Source organism: Pipra filicauda, unplaced genomic scaffold, assembly GCF_003945595.2.
Source record: "Pipra filicauda isolate LSUMZ 115617 unplaced genomic scaffold, ASM394559v2 scaffold176_size3548034_pilon, whole genome shotgun sequence".
Classification (NCBI taxonomy): domain Eukaryota; kingdom Metazoa; phylum Chordata; class Aves; order Passeriformes; family Pipridae; genus Pipra; species Pipra filicauda.
Window position 1 is genome coordinate 2,293,290 of NW_024104283.1, and position 16,516 is coordinate 2,309,805.

A 16,516-nucleotide genomic window follows, 5' to 3' on the forward strand; every position below is an offset into this window, starting at 1 on the left:
CTATAACTAACTAAGACCTAGAATTACATTCAGGCAAACCTTAACAGCATTGCATTGACTAAACACCAATTATGTAGATATGCAGGATTCCTAGAATAAGGCTGACATCCTTCACCATTACTGAAACAAGCTTTATTTCATTCAAGCTTGCTGCTATATCCAAACCAGTCCCAGTATACTCAGAATGCTGTTATTTGGCTATTGAATAACACGGTATGCCATAAATGAAGAACAAGGTGAGTGATAACAATCAAAGGATAGTTGTCACCAGGGAAGCCATCAAATGTGATTTTAGCACATTCCAGGAACCAGATGCCAATTTGGAAGTAGAGCAATAGCATCAGTATGAAGCACTCATGTTGCCATTGCAGTAGCAGAAAGGAAACAGCTGTCTCCATCTAATTACAACCTTTTGTTAAAATAATTTAAGTATTACTCAACAAAGCAAAATTCAAAGACTATTTTTGAACAAATGTTATAGCTACGGATTAATTTCAAAGAAAAGCAGTAACACAAAACTAGTACTATAGGGATAAACAACTGTGCAGAGACTTTCAGTGCTGCATTGTAACAAAAACTTAATTCAGTCCTTAACTGTGTGCAGTAGCTGGATGATTTTCTGGAAGGCATAGCAATTTTAAGCACATAAGAAAGCTCTTCATTTCCATACGTGTCCAGAAACGGGACTAAATTTTTTGCAATTTCTCATCATATGAGACTTAGTTAGGTCAATACACATTCACACTTCATTCACTACCCACATAAGCATCAAGGTCATGATGTGAAACTGAGGTTCCTTCCCTCAGAGCTGGTTATCATTTCAGTCTGTCAGCAACCACAGAACTGCAAGCTCTCTGTTCTCCTGTTCAAACATACTGACAGTTATTCCCTAGCAAATTCCCTACCCACATGGGTACTGAGGGAACTGGCAGATGAAGTTACTAAGCCACTGTCCATCATATTTGAGAAGTCATGGCAGTCTAGTTTAGTTGCCACCGCCTGAAAAAGGGGAAATGTAACCCCACCTTTAAAAACAAAAAAAACCCCAGACAAACAAACAAACAAAACCAACCCAAAAACAACAAAAGCAAACAAACGAAAACCCCAAAACCAAACAAAAACAAACAAACAAAAAAGGAAGACCCAAGGAACTACAGGCAGGTCAGTCCCACCTCAGTGCCTGGCAAGACAGAGCAGATCCTCCAGGAACTAAGGCTAACGCACACAGAAAATAAGGAGGCAATTTGTGACAGCCAACACAGACTCACTAAGGGCAAATCACACCTGACCAATTTGGTAGCTTTCCACAGTGGGGTTACAGCACTGGTGCACAAGGGAAGAGTGACAGACACCACCTACCTGGACCTGTGCAAAGCATTTGATGCTGTCCTGTGTGACATCCTTGTCTCTAAACTGGGGAGAGACAGATTTGACAGATGATCACTCAGTGGATAAGAATTTGGCTGGATGGTCAATGGCTCAATGTCCAAGTGGAGACCAGTGATGAGTCATATTCCTCAGGGGTCAATATTGGGACCAGTGCTGTTTTAACATCTTTGTCAGTGACCTGGTCAGTGGGATTGAGTGCACTCTTAGCAAGTTCGCTGACAACACCAAGGTGTGTGGTGCAGTCAATACACTGGAGGGAAGGGATGCCATCCAAAGGGACCTTGACAGGCTTGAGAGGTGGGACTGTGTGAATCTCATAAAGTTCAACAAGGCCAAGTGCCAGGTCCTGCACCTGGGTGAAGGTAATCCCAAGCAAAAATACAGGCTGGATAGAGAATGGATTGAGAGCAGCCCTGAGAAAGACTTGGGGGTTTTGGGGAATGAGAAGCTCAACATGAGCTGGTAATGTGTGCTCACAGCTCAAAAAGCCAACTGTGTCCCGGGCTGCATCAAGAGAAGTTGATCAGCAAGTCAAGGAAGGTGATTCTCGCTCTCCATCCTGCTCTTGTGAAACCCCACCTGTAATAGTGCATCCATCTCTGGGTTCCCCAACATAAGGATTTGGACATGTAGAAGTGAGTCCAGACAGTTACAAAAATGGCCTGAGGGCTGGAGCACCTCTCCCATGAAGACAGGCTAAGAGAGATGGCACTGTTCAACCTGAAAAGGCGGCTTTGGAGAGACCTCATAGCACCTTCCAGTACCTAAAGGGGGCTACAACAGAGACGAGAGACACTTTTTACATGGGCATGTAGTGACAGGACAAGGCTTTAAACTGAATGGCTTTAAACTGAAAGAGTGTGGGCTTAGATTAGGTATTAGGAAGAAATTCTTTACTGTGAGGCACTGGCACAGGTTGCCCAGAGCAGCTATGGACACCCCATTCCTGAAAGTGTTGAAACACCCAACCTGGCCTTGGAGCAACCTGGTCTAGTGGAAGCTGTCCCTCCCCAGGGCAGAGGAGCTGGAACTAGACGATCTTTAAAGTCCCTTCCGACCACAGCCACTCTATGATCCTACGCAATCAGAAAAGAAATAAGGCTCAGAGCAATACCTTTTTCATGAAAGTTGTAACAGACTCTGTGGAATCCGCAGCCCCTCTTCAGCCTGACATCCAGTATTATAAACTTTAGTATGGAAAAGAGGAGTATTAAGCCTTACAGGCTATTGCAAGTGGAACACTTAAATGCCTTGCTGTTTTCCAGCTTTTTGTGAAAAACAGAGTTAAGATAACATGGAAAAACATGACTTAAATGAAAATTCTTTGGAGATGATTCTAATGAATCAGTATTGTTGCACATACCATATGCAAAGTTAATACTGTATTTAGAAGAGCTAACAAATCTTTAATCCTTTTTGCCCTATAGTGTTTCTCAATTTCTATGGAAAACAGCTCTTATTTCCAGAAAGTTCGCAAGCACACAGTACCCTCTGGGATTGCCCACATTAAAGAAAGTTTACAGGTAAAATTCCATTCAACAGATTTTATTTATCAATTTGGTTTTGCGATTACAACTGCTTCAGTTTTCTTCCACTGAAGACAAAATACAAACTTTTACAGCAACACTTGCAGAGAACATTCAAAAGGTAACAGCTTGATATCTGCACAAGTTGGCCTCAAGAAAAAGCCAGGTAACTTGAAGAGTCACTACAATTCAGTGCCTAAAATCACAATTCAGTGATTAAGGGGCAAGTACAACTACAGATCTATGAGTTACCTTCCACTTCAAAACACAAGGCCAAGAAAAACTGCAAGTTGTTACTTCAGGTTTTTTGCTACTACACAGCACAGATCAGCTGATACTGCCATTTCACAAAGGAGTAATTACTTTCAACAGTGAGGCAGCCAAGCACATGGTGAAGATGTATAACCCAGCCTCCCCTCCCCACAAACAACTAAAAGGGAAACAATTCCAGCCACAACTCTAACCTGTGGACTTATACCTTGCTGGCAAGGCTAATGAGCAAGAGGTGTGTAGTGCAGGCCCTTTGGAACATGACTAAATTGATATAGCACAAACTTGAGTTTTTCAGATAGGCATCTGAACATGTCAGAGATCCTGGGTTTCTTAAAGTCTTGGAAAATAGCAATTGCTGGCACCACATAAATTTAGTAACTAAGGCAAGGTATCCTTTCTCCCCTTTTAAACAAAATTTGAGGCAAATGATTAAGCAATTTTAAGGCACTTTAAACACTATTTTTAGTTCGCTTTACCAGCATACTTTATCAGCAACCTAAATCAGGATCAGCATAGCTCATGAATAAGCGTTTCAGCAACATTTTACAAAGCAACTCTTTTTGTGCCAATGCTGTGAAGTGTTCTGCAGGACTTTTCTGCAAGTTTCCCAAAAGAGAGCCCTTTGAGGCCAAAAATTATACATTAGGCATAGTTTGCTTTGCTAAAAGCGAACTGTCATATTTTAGAAGAGTACTTCGTTCACTTCAAAGTACAGAACACAAGCTCATGGATATTGTTTGAAACAAATGGAATAAAACAGTTCTTAGATAGGGAAAGGACAGATTTAAGTGATTTCACAATAAGGCCAAGGATATATCATTTAACTCACACACATATTGTTGCTGGAAACTGGCTGCTCACTGCTGTTTTCATAAACCTGAGCTGATTGTCTTAGTTTTGTTTAGAAAACCAAAAGCTAATGAACTCAAAGATACAGTACTGGTGAGTAACCTCTGCATTTTGTAGCAATTTGAGTTTTCTATGCAGCATAACAGAAACAATGCCATTCAAACTAAAAAAACATAAGAAAGCGACACGGTACACTTTAAATTTCCAACTGAAGTGCACTTAATTTGCTTCATATTTCAAGTTCCATTGCCATGAGTATTATCTGCTATTGATGCTATTTTGTTTTGGGTGCCAAGTTCCAGTCAAGTCAGAGCTAATAAGACAGTACTACAGATTATCCCAAAATTGATGATCAAGGGATATCATCAGAAGCTATGCATTATGTGCTACATACACCACTTGATTTTATCTTTACTTCCATTTTTCCTGTGGGTTTATTTTCACAGGTGCTCAAGTCAGTCTGCATTGGAGATGACGTACCTTTGATACTCAGAACACATGGCTGATTCAGCCAAGTAAAAAAAAAACCAACTACTTGGCTGAATAGAACTCCTTAACCAGTTCACTGCAGGGAGACACAAACCTGATGCCAGGAAGTGGGAAGAGGAAAGAAAAGAAGGTGTAGCCTGCAGTCACAGGACTACAGCAACCCAGACTAGGATCAAATCAGCAGATCCTCTGAACTACCCTTAACTACTCCATCAGCAAGCAGACATACAGGAGAGTAAAAAAGAAAAAAACAACAACCCAAACCCCTGAAATTAACTGCAATGAGTTTAAGAACCATTTGAACAACAAAAACCTCAGGACTTCCTAAACATCAGTATTTCAAGTATAAATGTGAGTTCTTGCCTTTATATACCGGGAGTGAACTGCGTTTTATCACTAGTTTTATGGTTGGTCTTTGTAGGTCAGAACAAAAGGTAAACAAGTCAAAGCTTCTGTTTGTAGCTGAACATCACTGTACCATGCTCCTCACTATAAAACAAGGTCAATAAGGGACAGTTATTCTAGTGAAAAATTTTTTAAACTGGAATGCTCAAGTCACACGTATTCTATTTTTCTATGTAAAGCTAGTAATTAAAAGTTTTATTTATCTTTGAGATAGGTGGGACACGTTTGCAGCCTACTGAAATTTAGTCTTTAAGGCACTAATATTTTTTTTCCTATTAGAAGAATTATCTTTACATCCACCCTTAACATTAATTGAGAAGGGCATAGAAATTCTGTTTGGAATGAACTATTTTATGAAGCAACCTTATTCTTGTGTAAAAAAAATAAAAAGGGTTATGTTATTCTATTAACACATTATCTAATTCTACATTTTTGTTCATCTTTCTAGCAACATGCTGTAAGAGCCATAAGCTAGTATAAACGCTATTTCACTCCCTGAATTTAGTCACCAATAATTCACATTTTGATAGAACTGAAGGGATATTGTATCAAATGTGGATTAAATCAGCCTTCACAATAAGTCATCATGAGATTGTCTACTCAACAGTGTTACCACTGAATAAGAATCTCTGAACGTCTACATTTGGCATATCAAGAAAAGTCCCACAGCAGCAGCCACTAAAGGAAAATAAAACAGCCATTAGAACCCATGCAGCATATTGCAAGTAATCCTGTTGAAGAGATTCATATCACCTCTTGCCAAGTATAATGTTGCAAAAATATTCATTTAAAGTCTTCTTTTAGAGATTTAAAGGATATTATGAACCGCTGTCTTCCATGAGCAACAGAAAATATTTTGGTTCAGTGAACTACAGGTGTTGGGCTACTAGTCCAATACAAAGTGGCAGATCCTAAAGTGTGTGATAGTTTCGGTCTTTTGACTTGCAGAATTTGTACAGAAAGAAAATAACAGCCTGCAGACCCAGAACAAGGACAATTCCACCTATGAAACTTGCAGCATCAAATGTAGATTTGCGTGCAGCAGGTGCAGGAGTCACAGTAGCACTCGTACCTGTTAAACACCACATTAGAAACTGTAAGTGCACAATGCTCACAACAGTTTTACAGATTTTAGTGCTGGCTTCCTGGTATTAAGATTACTCAGAACATCATAGGAAAAAAAAAATCAAAAGTAAAGACACATCAGCATCTGCATTTAGATCAGTGATACTGAAATTCTGATTAAATACTGATTGTACAAGACTAGAGCTATTTATAGACAAATTGCTCTGGACCTCAATACTGAGCAATACCCAGCTGAACTTCAAAGAGCCAAAGCCTTCCTCCTTTACATAGAAGTATATTATTGATATGTTCACATTCAAGACACATTTACGGTCTCTGCTCCTTGCTCAGGTTTTTTCTGCTTAATTCAAAATAAATTATTATCTTCCATCTACTGTATTTTACCGCAAGAGTTGTGCTTAAAGAAATCAGCTGAAATCCCAGCGAATATGAGTCTGGAAATAACAACCATCTGCTGAAGGCTAGTTTTAAAGAGCTTTACTTTGTGAAAGCTTTTCATGAAATAGCATATTTAGGACTGACACAGAAATAAAATACTTCAGCTTATTCCCATCACCGTAGCTCAATTTCATTTAAAAAAAAAAAAAAAGGCATTCCATTATTATGCTGCAACTGAAAGCCAAAATATTACCTCCCAAGGACAGGTGAGTTAACAAGTGAATTCCAGTCACACTATTAAAATCGTCCAGCTGATTTTTTTTGACCAAAATGTTTCCCATTTTTAATATTTCACCAACTAGCTCTGATTCTTGGGCTATTACCTTGCTACATACATACATCACCTTAACAAAATTAGACTTGCCATAAAGTAAGAAGTGACAACAACAGATACAGCAATACTGCTTTGATGCTGCCAGTTGGTAAGTCTTTCCAGATAACTTTTAAAGCAACACTAATTTTTAAGTATTTTATGCTTTAATTACGGTAGTAGTAGCAGTTACCTGGAGTAGTAGGTGTTGTGGTAGGTGAAGTAACAGCAGTTGTAGGCAGAGGAGCATGTGTAGTTGCATTGGTGACATTAGCTGTTTGAGAGAAGACAGCACGTGCATACCATAAACCTCAACAGGAAAATTTGCAAGCACTGAAGTTCTTATGCAAATTATTTTTCTTGTTTTGCTTTAACAAGGATAAGCTTTGCCCTCAGACTATCCCACACAATTTAGGTGTTCAGCTGTGTGGCGCTACACCAAGTTTCTGCAATAAGGATTATTTTCAAACTTGCATAACATTGTCATCCAAATATTTCAAGGTTCTCCACAGATCAGACAGTGATTCTTCATTCCGACAAAACCACTTCTCTTTCAAGTACTAGTATAAATACTGGTATTTGAACAAGAACCAAGACAGCTGCTTCAAGACAACTGAGTACCTGCATCAAGGCAAAGGACCTTCATTAAACAGCCCTTACAATCAGTTAGTATTAATTGTACTAAAAAAGTACTTAATATAGTATCTCTAGACAGGACATACACACTCCTCCTGCCCCAAAACACTAACTGTGAATGCCATCATTGGAATAAAACCACCCACCTATAGCTAAACTGCCTCCTAAAAATTCTTTCATTATCAGGCCAGAACACTGGGTCTCTGACCACTCCTCCCCTACCAATTAGGATTACTAAAAATGAATCACTATTTCACTATGTGCCTCAAACAAGTGCCAACATTTGTAGGTTTACTCAAAGCTAAACACCACCCTACTGTACATTAGGCTGTCCTAAGACTAATCAAGTACCAATCTTTTACCTCCCAGCTCACTTGACAAGCAGATGCTTTTAAAGATTAGATTCATTTTTTTAAGAACTTCACTGTTAAGATGGCAGAGAAATTTCTGAATAACAACAAAAAAACCCCACTTAAGAATTCATGATTAATGGAAAGATTAGTGGAAATGATTAATTCAAACAATTACCACTGGCCCAATGTTTAACAGAGAAAATGCTTCTTGGCAATATAATTAAGAGTTTTTTAAAATCCACCTCTTCCAAACCTTGGAACCATTTATGTATTCTGTACATCAGATGTTTAGTACTCAAGCTACTACACTGAACTGTGGAAGAAGTCCTTATCCTTCATTTTATTCACCAGTTCCTAGTTTACTGCCATTCTATGTTCAGTGCTACTGTATTACCTATAGTAGTATGAGCTGTGGTAGCAGAACTGGTTGTGGTCACATTGGAGAATGCTGTGGTAGCATTGGAAGACGCTGTGGTAGCATTGGAAGATGCTGTGGTAGCATTGGAAGACGCTGCGGTAGCAATGGAAGGTGGTACAGTAGTACTGGAAGCTATGAAAAAATGAGAGTTACATTAAAGAGATTAATGATGGTATTTAGCTAAAAAACAACCCAGCATAAGCAGGCATAGTTTTAGCTATTTCCTATAGCACTGAGTTCTACTGTAGTTTTAGTATGAAATTACAAAGCAGTTGACTCCACCATACTAACATCAGAAGTTACATGAATGAATACATGAAAAATCTTGTCACAGGCAGCCCAGTCAAGCCAGTGTTCAACTGGCAACTCATGATTCCTCAAAGCAAACAGGAGTGAGAAGAGTCCTGCTGTACAAGCTTTACACGATAGGGAACTAGGCATACAGTACTGCTTCCCAACCTCACTGCAACTTAGACTGAACCTGACCTACCAAGTTCAACTATAAATCAGAGTGGTTAGACAACTGAATCAGAATGACGGGAAAACCAAGACCTCATCAAGAATTTGAAAGCTTAGCTAAAGCTTCCTGTTCCGAGAGCTGCTGCTGGATGTAGGTACTCTCAGCTTTAGTATGTGCTGTACAAAAAAAAAAAAAAAAAAACAACCACACCTCACCCAAAATGCAGAACGGTGAAGTCTTCTGCAACTTACTGTATCATCCAAGTTAATCACACATAGACAGCTTGTCTAAACTGTTGGTTAATCATACACTGATACATCAGCAAGCCTCCTGCTGAAATACCATGATGCCCAGAAGCCTTTAATACTCAGGGCTCATTCAGATGTGGTTATTCACATCTTGAACATAATTCAGCATGCTGGGAAACCAGAGCCAACTGTTTCTACAGAGATAGGCCGGATATATCAGAATCGACCTTCTCTTGAGTCCCACTGGCACCCAGTCCATTTAGGGCCACCTAAAAACTGGCCTACATTTTCCCATGTCGGTCCTGAATGTAGTGTTGAACCACGAGAAGTGAGAGTCTATAAAGGTGAGGGTGAACAGGCTCTCCATGGAAGTGGTCACAGTACCAACCCTGAGAGAGTTCAAGAAGTGTTTGGACAATGCTCTTACACCTACAAAGACCCCCTACTAAGGGTGACAATTAATTTCCTTGAATATGCACACGTAAAAACACAACAACCTGACAGAGTCACTAAAAGTTTACCAGGAGTAGATTGTAAAAACACTTCTCTTAGATACAGAAGAAAGGCATCGTAACATCATGCTCTCTTTGGAAAGCATTAAAAAAATAGTACTTTTAGCACTCCTGATTAAGAGGTGATTGTTACAATTTTAGAAACAACACACAAGTCCAAGTCAAAAGGAATTTTTTCTGACTGGCTGCCATCACAATATAGCCCATAGCAGCATGGAAGCTTCATCTCTGTTGTTGTGAGCCAGCCACTTTAGCCACACTGTTGAATTCAGCTGGACAAGATTATTCAGAATTTTCACTTGCTGTTCTAGATCTTAAAACCAGGAAATCCTATTTTAAAGTCCATTTCTTGTCAGTTTTCAGAAAAACTAAAATTCGGGGGCTTCCACAAAACTGAAATTCAAGATCTAATCTAAATTATTCATATCCTGCAAATCAGTTTTGCACAGCAAGCACAAGTTAAGTCTGAAGTAGATAAGCAACCGAGCACATTCCTAGCATGAAGGATTTATCTTACGCAGCTCTATATCCCAGACCCTGTACTTCAGAACTGCATGAAGAGTTGTGCTAGTTAACTATTAAAACTGGGAGGTTCATAAGTTCTTCCTATTTACCGCATCTCTGATGACTTTAGCAAGTGAAACTTTTTTGTTCAATATGCAGCTTACTGCCTTGAGGACACTGACAAGTTCCTTGGGATATGCTGTATCTAACAGGAAACATCTGTTTTAATCTAAGAAAGCAAGGTAGTATCGAAAGACATGTCTACTAAAATATGTCAGGCTTCTTAAAACAGCAACAGTAAGCAGTTAAATGGATGCACAACAAAATTGTGTATTCTAGTATCATATATTTTCTGTTTAAGCAGAAAGCAAAGGGCTTATTTACATATTTGTAAATGATTATATAAATTGTAGAAGGCATATCAACAAAAGGCCAACAGACAAATGAGTTGTAAACACAACTGCCTCACATTAAACAATGTGAAAGCTGAGTATCTAAATACTCACAGGAACACTGTTGTACACGTGAACATTCTCCATCCTTCACAGGTGCTTCTGTTTCATTTACACACATCTCTTCACCTTCTGTTAGAAAAGAAGAAACAAGATATTTACAGTAGCCAAAGTTTAAAGTGTTTGAGACATTGCTCCTAGATACTAATAAACTGTTCATAGGACAAACCAAACACCATCTGCTAGCCAAGACAGCCACTTTAGTATACAAGACTTCAGTATTATATTAATAATTTCAGACTTTTTAGTATTTGCTTTCACTAGTTACTCCACCACTCAAATCAACACTTAGGCAAAACTTACATATTTTGTTGTAACAGTATAGACTGATGTTTTTTCTTCAGAGCTGATAAAATTAAACAGTGTTTCTATTTGTGGCATTTTCCAAGTTAAACATTTCCACCTCTATGGTAGCATCATAAAAAAAGTATCTTACTGTCTTAAAAAATTCTATATCCAAGTAAAACTTAGTTCCAGCTCTTCAAACTGGTCCTTGACCTTGAAATGGTTGAATACAGATTCTTATTCTCTGCCTTGACTTATTCTCCCTTGATGGAGATTTCAACCTCTCAAAGAAGCTACACAGATCTCTTGGGTGTTTGCAGTATATGCCTGTTGGTCCAACACCACAAGCAGAATTCAGAAAAAGAGCTTTCTGAACGATAAGTTGTATCCAAAATTGATTTCATTAGTTCCAAAGCACCTTAACCTTCATATATAACCCTTCTTGGTTATCTACAGTCAAGTGCTACAAAAATCATTATGACAGTCAAGCCATTCTCTCCTCTTACTCTTACTCTGTTTTCACCTCACATAAGAAGTACAAATAGTCCACCTGAGGCCTGCTTATTTAGTCTTTGCATGACTTTGTCAACAGCAATTTCATCTCCTCCAGGACTGAGTACCAGATGTCAACTAAATGTAGTTACATCCAACTCACCTATAATTGGAAAAATAAGGCTCTAAATTAGAAAACAACTAATGCTTCTTCAGCTCTGTCACCTTCCCTTCAGTGGCCTGCAATTTGTAGTTTTATGAACATTGCTGTTAACTATTTAATGGACTCCTCTACCTGTATTGCACTTCAGTTCAGGAGCAGTGGTTGCGACCACCAGGTCCATAACAAGACCTCAAAAGGGACTGAAGGACAGAGCTGCGCTTGCATGTCAGAATCTACTCGTGATCCCTTAACAGCAAATACAAGTGACTAGTTTGTCCTAAAAACATTCTGAACCACCTGGAAAATATTACTTTATCAACAGCACAGATTTAAATCAGAAGCCAAAAAAATCTGGGAATATTTTGAACACATCAAACATTTAAATTTCTCAGGTGAAGACAGCTGAATGACAGATACAAATTATGAGTTAATGCTTTATTAGGTTATCAAACAGAACAGAGTATTTGTGTGATGAACATCAACATAGATGAAGTAGGTCTAGCTGGGTTTAAGGCTCTCCACAGCATTGAGGAATACATTCAGTGCAGGTAGCTCAGTGTGCAGCTGCAGTATGAGCTGCAGCTTGAGCTGGGAACTGGGTGCACAACAAAAGGGCACGGGGACCTGTGTCCCAGCCAAGGGACCAGACACTCAGAGACACCACGGAGCCAATGACCCCAGACTATCACCCATTTAAGACTGTGACAGTATAAAACCCAGGGATTCCTTTACTGGAGGTCCCTCCTTGGAGGCACCAGCTTGGGCTGTTTCTGTGTTACCGCATTGTGAATAAACTGCTTTATGGAACAAGACACCTGAGACTCTGCGAAGGGAAACCTGGGTTGAACTGGTAAGGAAACCTGGTTTGACTGTGTGAGTGTGGGGTGTGCAGGGAGTCAAGCAGGGCACCTGTCGTGAGGTGACCCCTGCAAAGGGGCTTCAGTCCCGGCAGTGAAAATTTCCAGTGGTGGGAGTGTGACTGCCCATGTCTCCTGAATGGTTAGACAGGGAAGTTTCCTTAACAGTGGCAAAGTACGGATCTGCACTATGTAGTACTCCTTACCTTTACATGTGACCCACATGCAGACTCCTATATCTGTGCCATTAGCAATACACGAATCGCAGTCAGAGAAGTTCCCACAGACATCTTAAAAAAAAAAAGGCAAGCACTGATTAGGACAAAATTACCACTGTCAAAAGAGCAACTTCACCCACAGAAACAAGTCTTAGATCTGCACTCTCCCATATGTACATCTCCCAGGTTAAGGCACAATCCTTTACACTGAACTAACTACAAGTGAAAACTACAACTTTTGAATGCTTTTAACATGAAGTAAACACATTTTCCTCTAGACAATAGTGATATCGCTAAACCAGACCCCCACATGTACACCATGATTCTGCCTCATGCAACATCTAACTACAGTAAACTCAGATAATAGTGGATATACTACTCTAGTGAAGTTACCAAAGTTCACTAAATTAATTTTGCAGAAGTTTGTTGAAACCTCAGGTGGTAAAAGCCTGTTTCCTTTTGATTTTATTTTTTCCTTTATGTAATACAGCCAGCTATATATAACCCTACAGTAGAAAGCAATCGAATAAAGACAAGAACCTAGAGGAATTCATATTCACATGCATAAAAAGGGAGAGCAGAAAGGAAGTCAAACTATTCATATTCTGATCACAGCAAAAGCCAGCAATCTAACTAGTCCAGACGCTTTTTTATGTCAATCTCAGTCAAATATTGTTGTCTTAAAACCATAATGACAACACATCCACTCTCTGGTTCAAATAAGATCTCCAAATCTGCAGTTTGACTGCATTAGTTTTAATTAATACTTACTCATACAGCCATCATACTTGGAAAACCCACATGCAACCCACATGTTGCATGCTCTCCACCACATTTCACACTATACCCACCTATCCACCCTTGGGTGACCTTTCCCTCTTCTCCGTGAAGGGAACACTTTTATCCACAGATCTCTGGCAATCAGCATGGTAATTTACCTCTCAGATAACAACTACAAATACATTAAGTAACTTCAGTAATCTGACAATCCGAATTAAGCCTGAATCTACCTGGCCTTTCTCTTGGTTATGTTAGGATCAGGTCAGAAATGCTGGCACTATTTCTTCCCTTTCACATAAGATATGAAAAGATCTTTGTCGGTTTGCATCAGTGAGGTATGCAACAGTTGCACTGTTCCCTTTGGGAAGGTAGCACTCAAACCACTTGAAGAGCTATATGACAGTTTCTGGATAATAGATCTCAGGAGTGAAAAAAATTATGGGGAAAAAAGAAGTCAGTCAATTATTATTCTGGATATACATCTGAGGAATGATCACAGCACACACACCACCGACTTCTGACAAATGAACAACCCTGACTTTTGCAAATTCCTCACTGGTACACAGAAAATGTAGCACAGTACATCTGTGGAGACAGGAAGACAGTCAGTGCAGCTAACTAATACCAGATGCACAAGCGCTTTTAGTTTAGTTTCAAAAACAGCTTTCCCAGACTATCGTGGAGAAGGATCTGATGTGCAAGAGTAAAGGATCAGAAGAGCTTTTATCAATGAGCTGTTAACTTCAGAATCTGTGGCAGGGTCTCAGACATTGTCTCTTAGGGTCTTTTATATGGGATAACTGCAAGTTTCCCAGCTCTCCCCATCAGAAGATGCCTACTCTTTACTGAAAAAAATTACTCTGGTATCACAAACTCAGCTCTTCAGACTAAGCGAGCTGACGTTTGCTCCCAAGATAAACCTGTTGTACTGGCTCTCACACGGGGTAAATTCGGATATTCCCCTTACACTCGAGGAGGAAACTTGGAAACAAGAGTTCGTCCTGCTGGACCAACAGTGCCCTCTCCCGCTGCAGCGGAGCGGCTATTAACCCCTGGCTGAGCAGTCACGGAGCAGTTCTCGGTTCCCACCAGGTGTCCCACACCGCCCTGCATCCCGCCGTCAGAGTAGGGCTGGAGAGGAAACCTAGAAGGGCTGCGGCAGCGGGGACCGGGCAGCCTCAAACCCAGCTGCCTCCAGCGCCACCGTGCAACGCGGCCACGGAACACCGAAGTACTTCCACGCAACTGCTCCCCTTCGCTTCCTGGAGCACGGCACATTTCGTGGTTCTCGGCCAGGCAAACACTTCAGCACAGAGATCATGGGGCCAGAGCTGTGGGTAATAGTGGGTAAACCCACAAGACGGCTAGTGGGGCTCGCACCTGGATAAGGAACGAGCGGCGGGAGGGACAGACCACCACCGCTGAGTCAGGGAACCCTCGCTATCAGACCTGCACCGAGTATACAAGAACCACCCGCGTACAGGGTACTACATGCTAAGGGGGCACCGCAGGCGGCGTCCAACCGGGATAACGGACCCAAACCCGCGCCAATCGGGATAGCGGGCCAAACGCCCAGCGGGCTGCGGCCGCGGCGCCCGGGGCGGGCGGCAGCGCTGCCGCCCTGCGGAAGCGGCGGCGGCTGCCGAGCGCTGAGGGAGCGCAGGGCGGGCTCCGGGCGGCGCAGCGGCGCTCCCGCCCCGCCGGCCGCGGGGCTCCGACAGCGGGCGCGGAGGGAGGGCCGGCAGGGCTCGGTGCGCGGAGCCCGCCCCGCTCCCCCCAGCGCCCGGCAGCGGGCGGGGCTGCCCCGTCAGCAGCTACCCGGGAAAGGGGGGATACGCGAATCACTCACCGACGGGCGCGTTGCCGCCGCTCTGCGCGACACCCACGGCCAGCTCGCAGAGGCAGCACGCCAGGGAAAGGGCGGCGAGGGAGAACGCGAGTGTCCGGCCCATGGCGGTGGTGCGGAGAAACGAGTGACTACAGCTCCGGCTCCCGCTCCCGCTGCCTGCGCGCACCCTCCGCGCGCCGCCGTCCCGCCCCACGCGGCGTCACGGGAGCGCCTCCAGCCGACCCCGCCCCCCGCCCGTGGTGGTTCCAGCCCAGCCTCCCCCCCTATCCGGCGGGTAATGGAACGGTCCGCACCGCGGCGACGCGGAGCCACTATCCCACGTGACCACAGCACTTCCCAGGAAGGACCGTTTCCCGTGTGTCACGCGCTCCCCGAACGCCGGACGTCACCACGGAGGTCCCGCCCCCTTTTCCGCTACGTTCGCTCATTGGCTGGGGCGAAGCGGGGGCGGGGTTGGGGTGCGCGGGCTCGCGTTTCCCGCGGGCGGGCGAGCGAGTGACACGTGGTCGATGTTATTTCCCGGGAGCTGCGGTGGGCGCATGGGCTCGCTGCGCGCCATCCGCAGGCGGGACCGTCCCACCCCACCAGCACTAGCCGCCTGGGGAGGCACGGCCGTGGCGTGGCGTGGCGCCTCTCCCTCCCCCCGCGGGCCGGCAGCTGGCTATGGCGGTCCGCCCCCTGCGGCCGCTCCAGCATAGGGAGGGAGCGGGCAGGCGGTGCAGGTCGGGGCCGAGGTCGCTCCCTCGTGGCTGAGGGGTTTGTGCTTGTCTGCGTTGCCCAGGCCTGGGGACAGCTGCTCGCCGCTCCGTAGCCCTACCCCGGGTCTCTGGGATGCAGCCTGTCGCCTCGGCTGTCTGCGACTTCCCTGAAGTTGCCGAGGCCGAGCTGCTCCCGCCTCGTTGCCCTCAGGCACCGGGACTTGTACCTCTCACCACGCCTATTTTATTGCGGTGGATCTCTCTCCGACAGTGGTTGTCACTGGTGTGGGGTTCACCTCTTACTCCTTTCCCTGCCGTGAAAGAACTTAGTGACTACATACATAATAGTTAATTTCATTTTACGTAGTAATAAATCACATGAACCTTAGCAGTCAGCGTGCAATACTTTAAAAGTGGTGGTCAACTGTGCTCCTGGCGGCACTAGTGTGCTAGCACTGTAGGAAGCTGCAGACTGGGAGTTGGGCTAGGTCCAGGGTAAAATGGCTGCGTTACTGGAAGGCAAGCATGGTACAGTCTGTAACCCTTATCTTCTCCTCTCGCTGCACTGGAGAGAGCACCTGGAGAAGGCTCAGGTCATCCCGCCACTTCTTTTGCTGGTCTTGGCAGTGTTAGGTTTGCAGTTGGACTCAATTCTGAGAATCTGTAATTCCCTCCTGACCCCTGGGAAGAGTACCCCCTCTGCCTATCACATTTCCTGCCTCTCTGTCCTTTGTTTTTCCCTAAGACAGCTTGAGTCGATGTATGT

At 43.1% G+C, this 16,516-nt stretch overlaps 1 protein-coding gene across 1 annotated transcript; it reads right to left on the bottom strand.

Annotated features, from left to right (window-relative positions):
• Nucleotides 1-2,918: 2,918 nt before the first annotated feature.
• CD164 (CD164 molecule) lies at nt 2,919-15,215 on the bottom strand. Its single transcript, XM_027747889.2, has 6 exons — nt 15,053-15,215; nt 12,412-12,495; nt 10,403-10,480; nt 8,149-8,304; nt 6,959-7,039; nt 2,919-6,003 (listed from the first exon to the last, which is right to left on the bottom strand). The coding sequence occupies exons 1-6, from the start codon at nt 15,153-15,155 to the stop codon at nt 5,843-5,845; spliced, it is 663 nt and encodes a 220-aa protein (XP_027603690.1). The 5' UTR covers nt 15,156-15,215; the 3' UTR covers nt 2,919-5,842.
• Between the last annotated feature and the right edge of the window lie 1,301 nt (nt 15,216-16,516).

Excerpts from the sequence above, each read along its gene's own strand:
- CD164 (XM_027747889.2), bottom strand. The coding sequence starts at position 15,155 with ATGGGCCGGACACTCGCGTTCTCCCTCGCCGCCCTTTCCCTGGCGTGC. Across the intron at positions 12,496-15,052 it reads CGGCGGCAACGCGCCCGTCG|ATGTCTGTGGGAACTTCTCT; the intron begins GTGAGTGATTCG and ends TTTTTTTTTAAG. Across the intron at positions 10,481-12,411 it reads CATGTGGGTCACATGTAAAG|AAGGTGAAGAGATGTGTGTA; the intron begins GTAAGGAGTACT and ends CTTTTCTAACAG.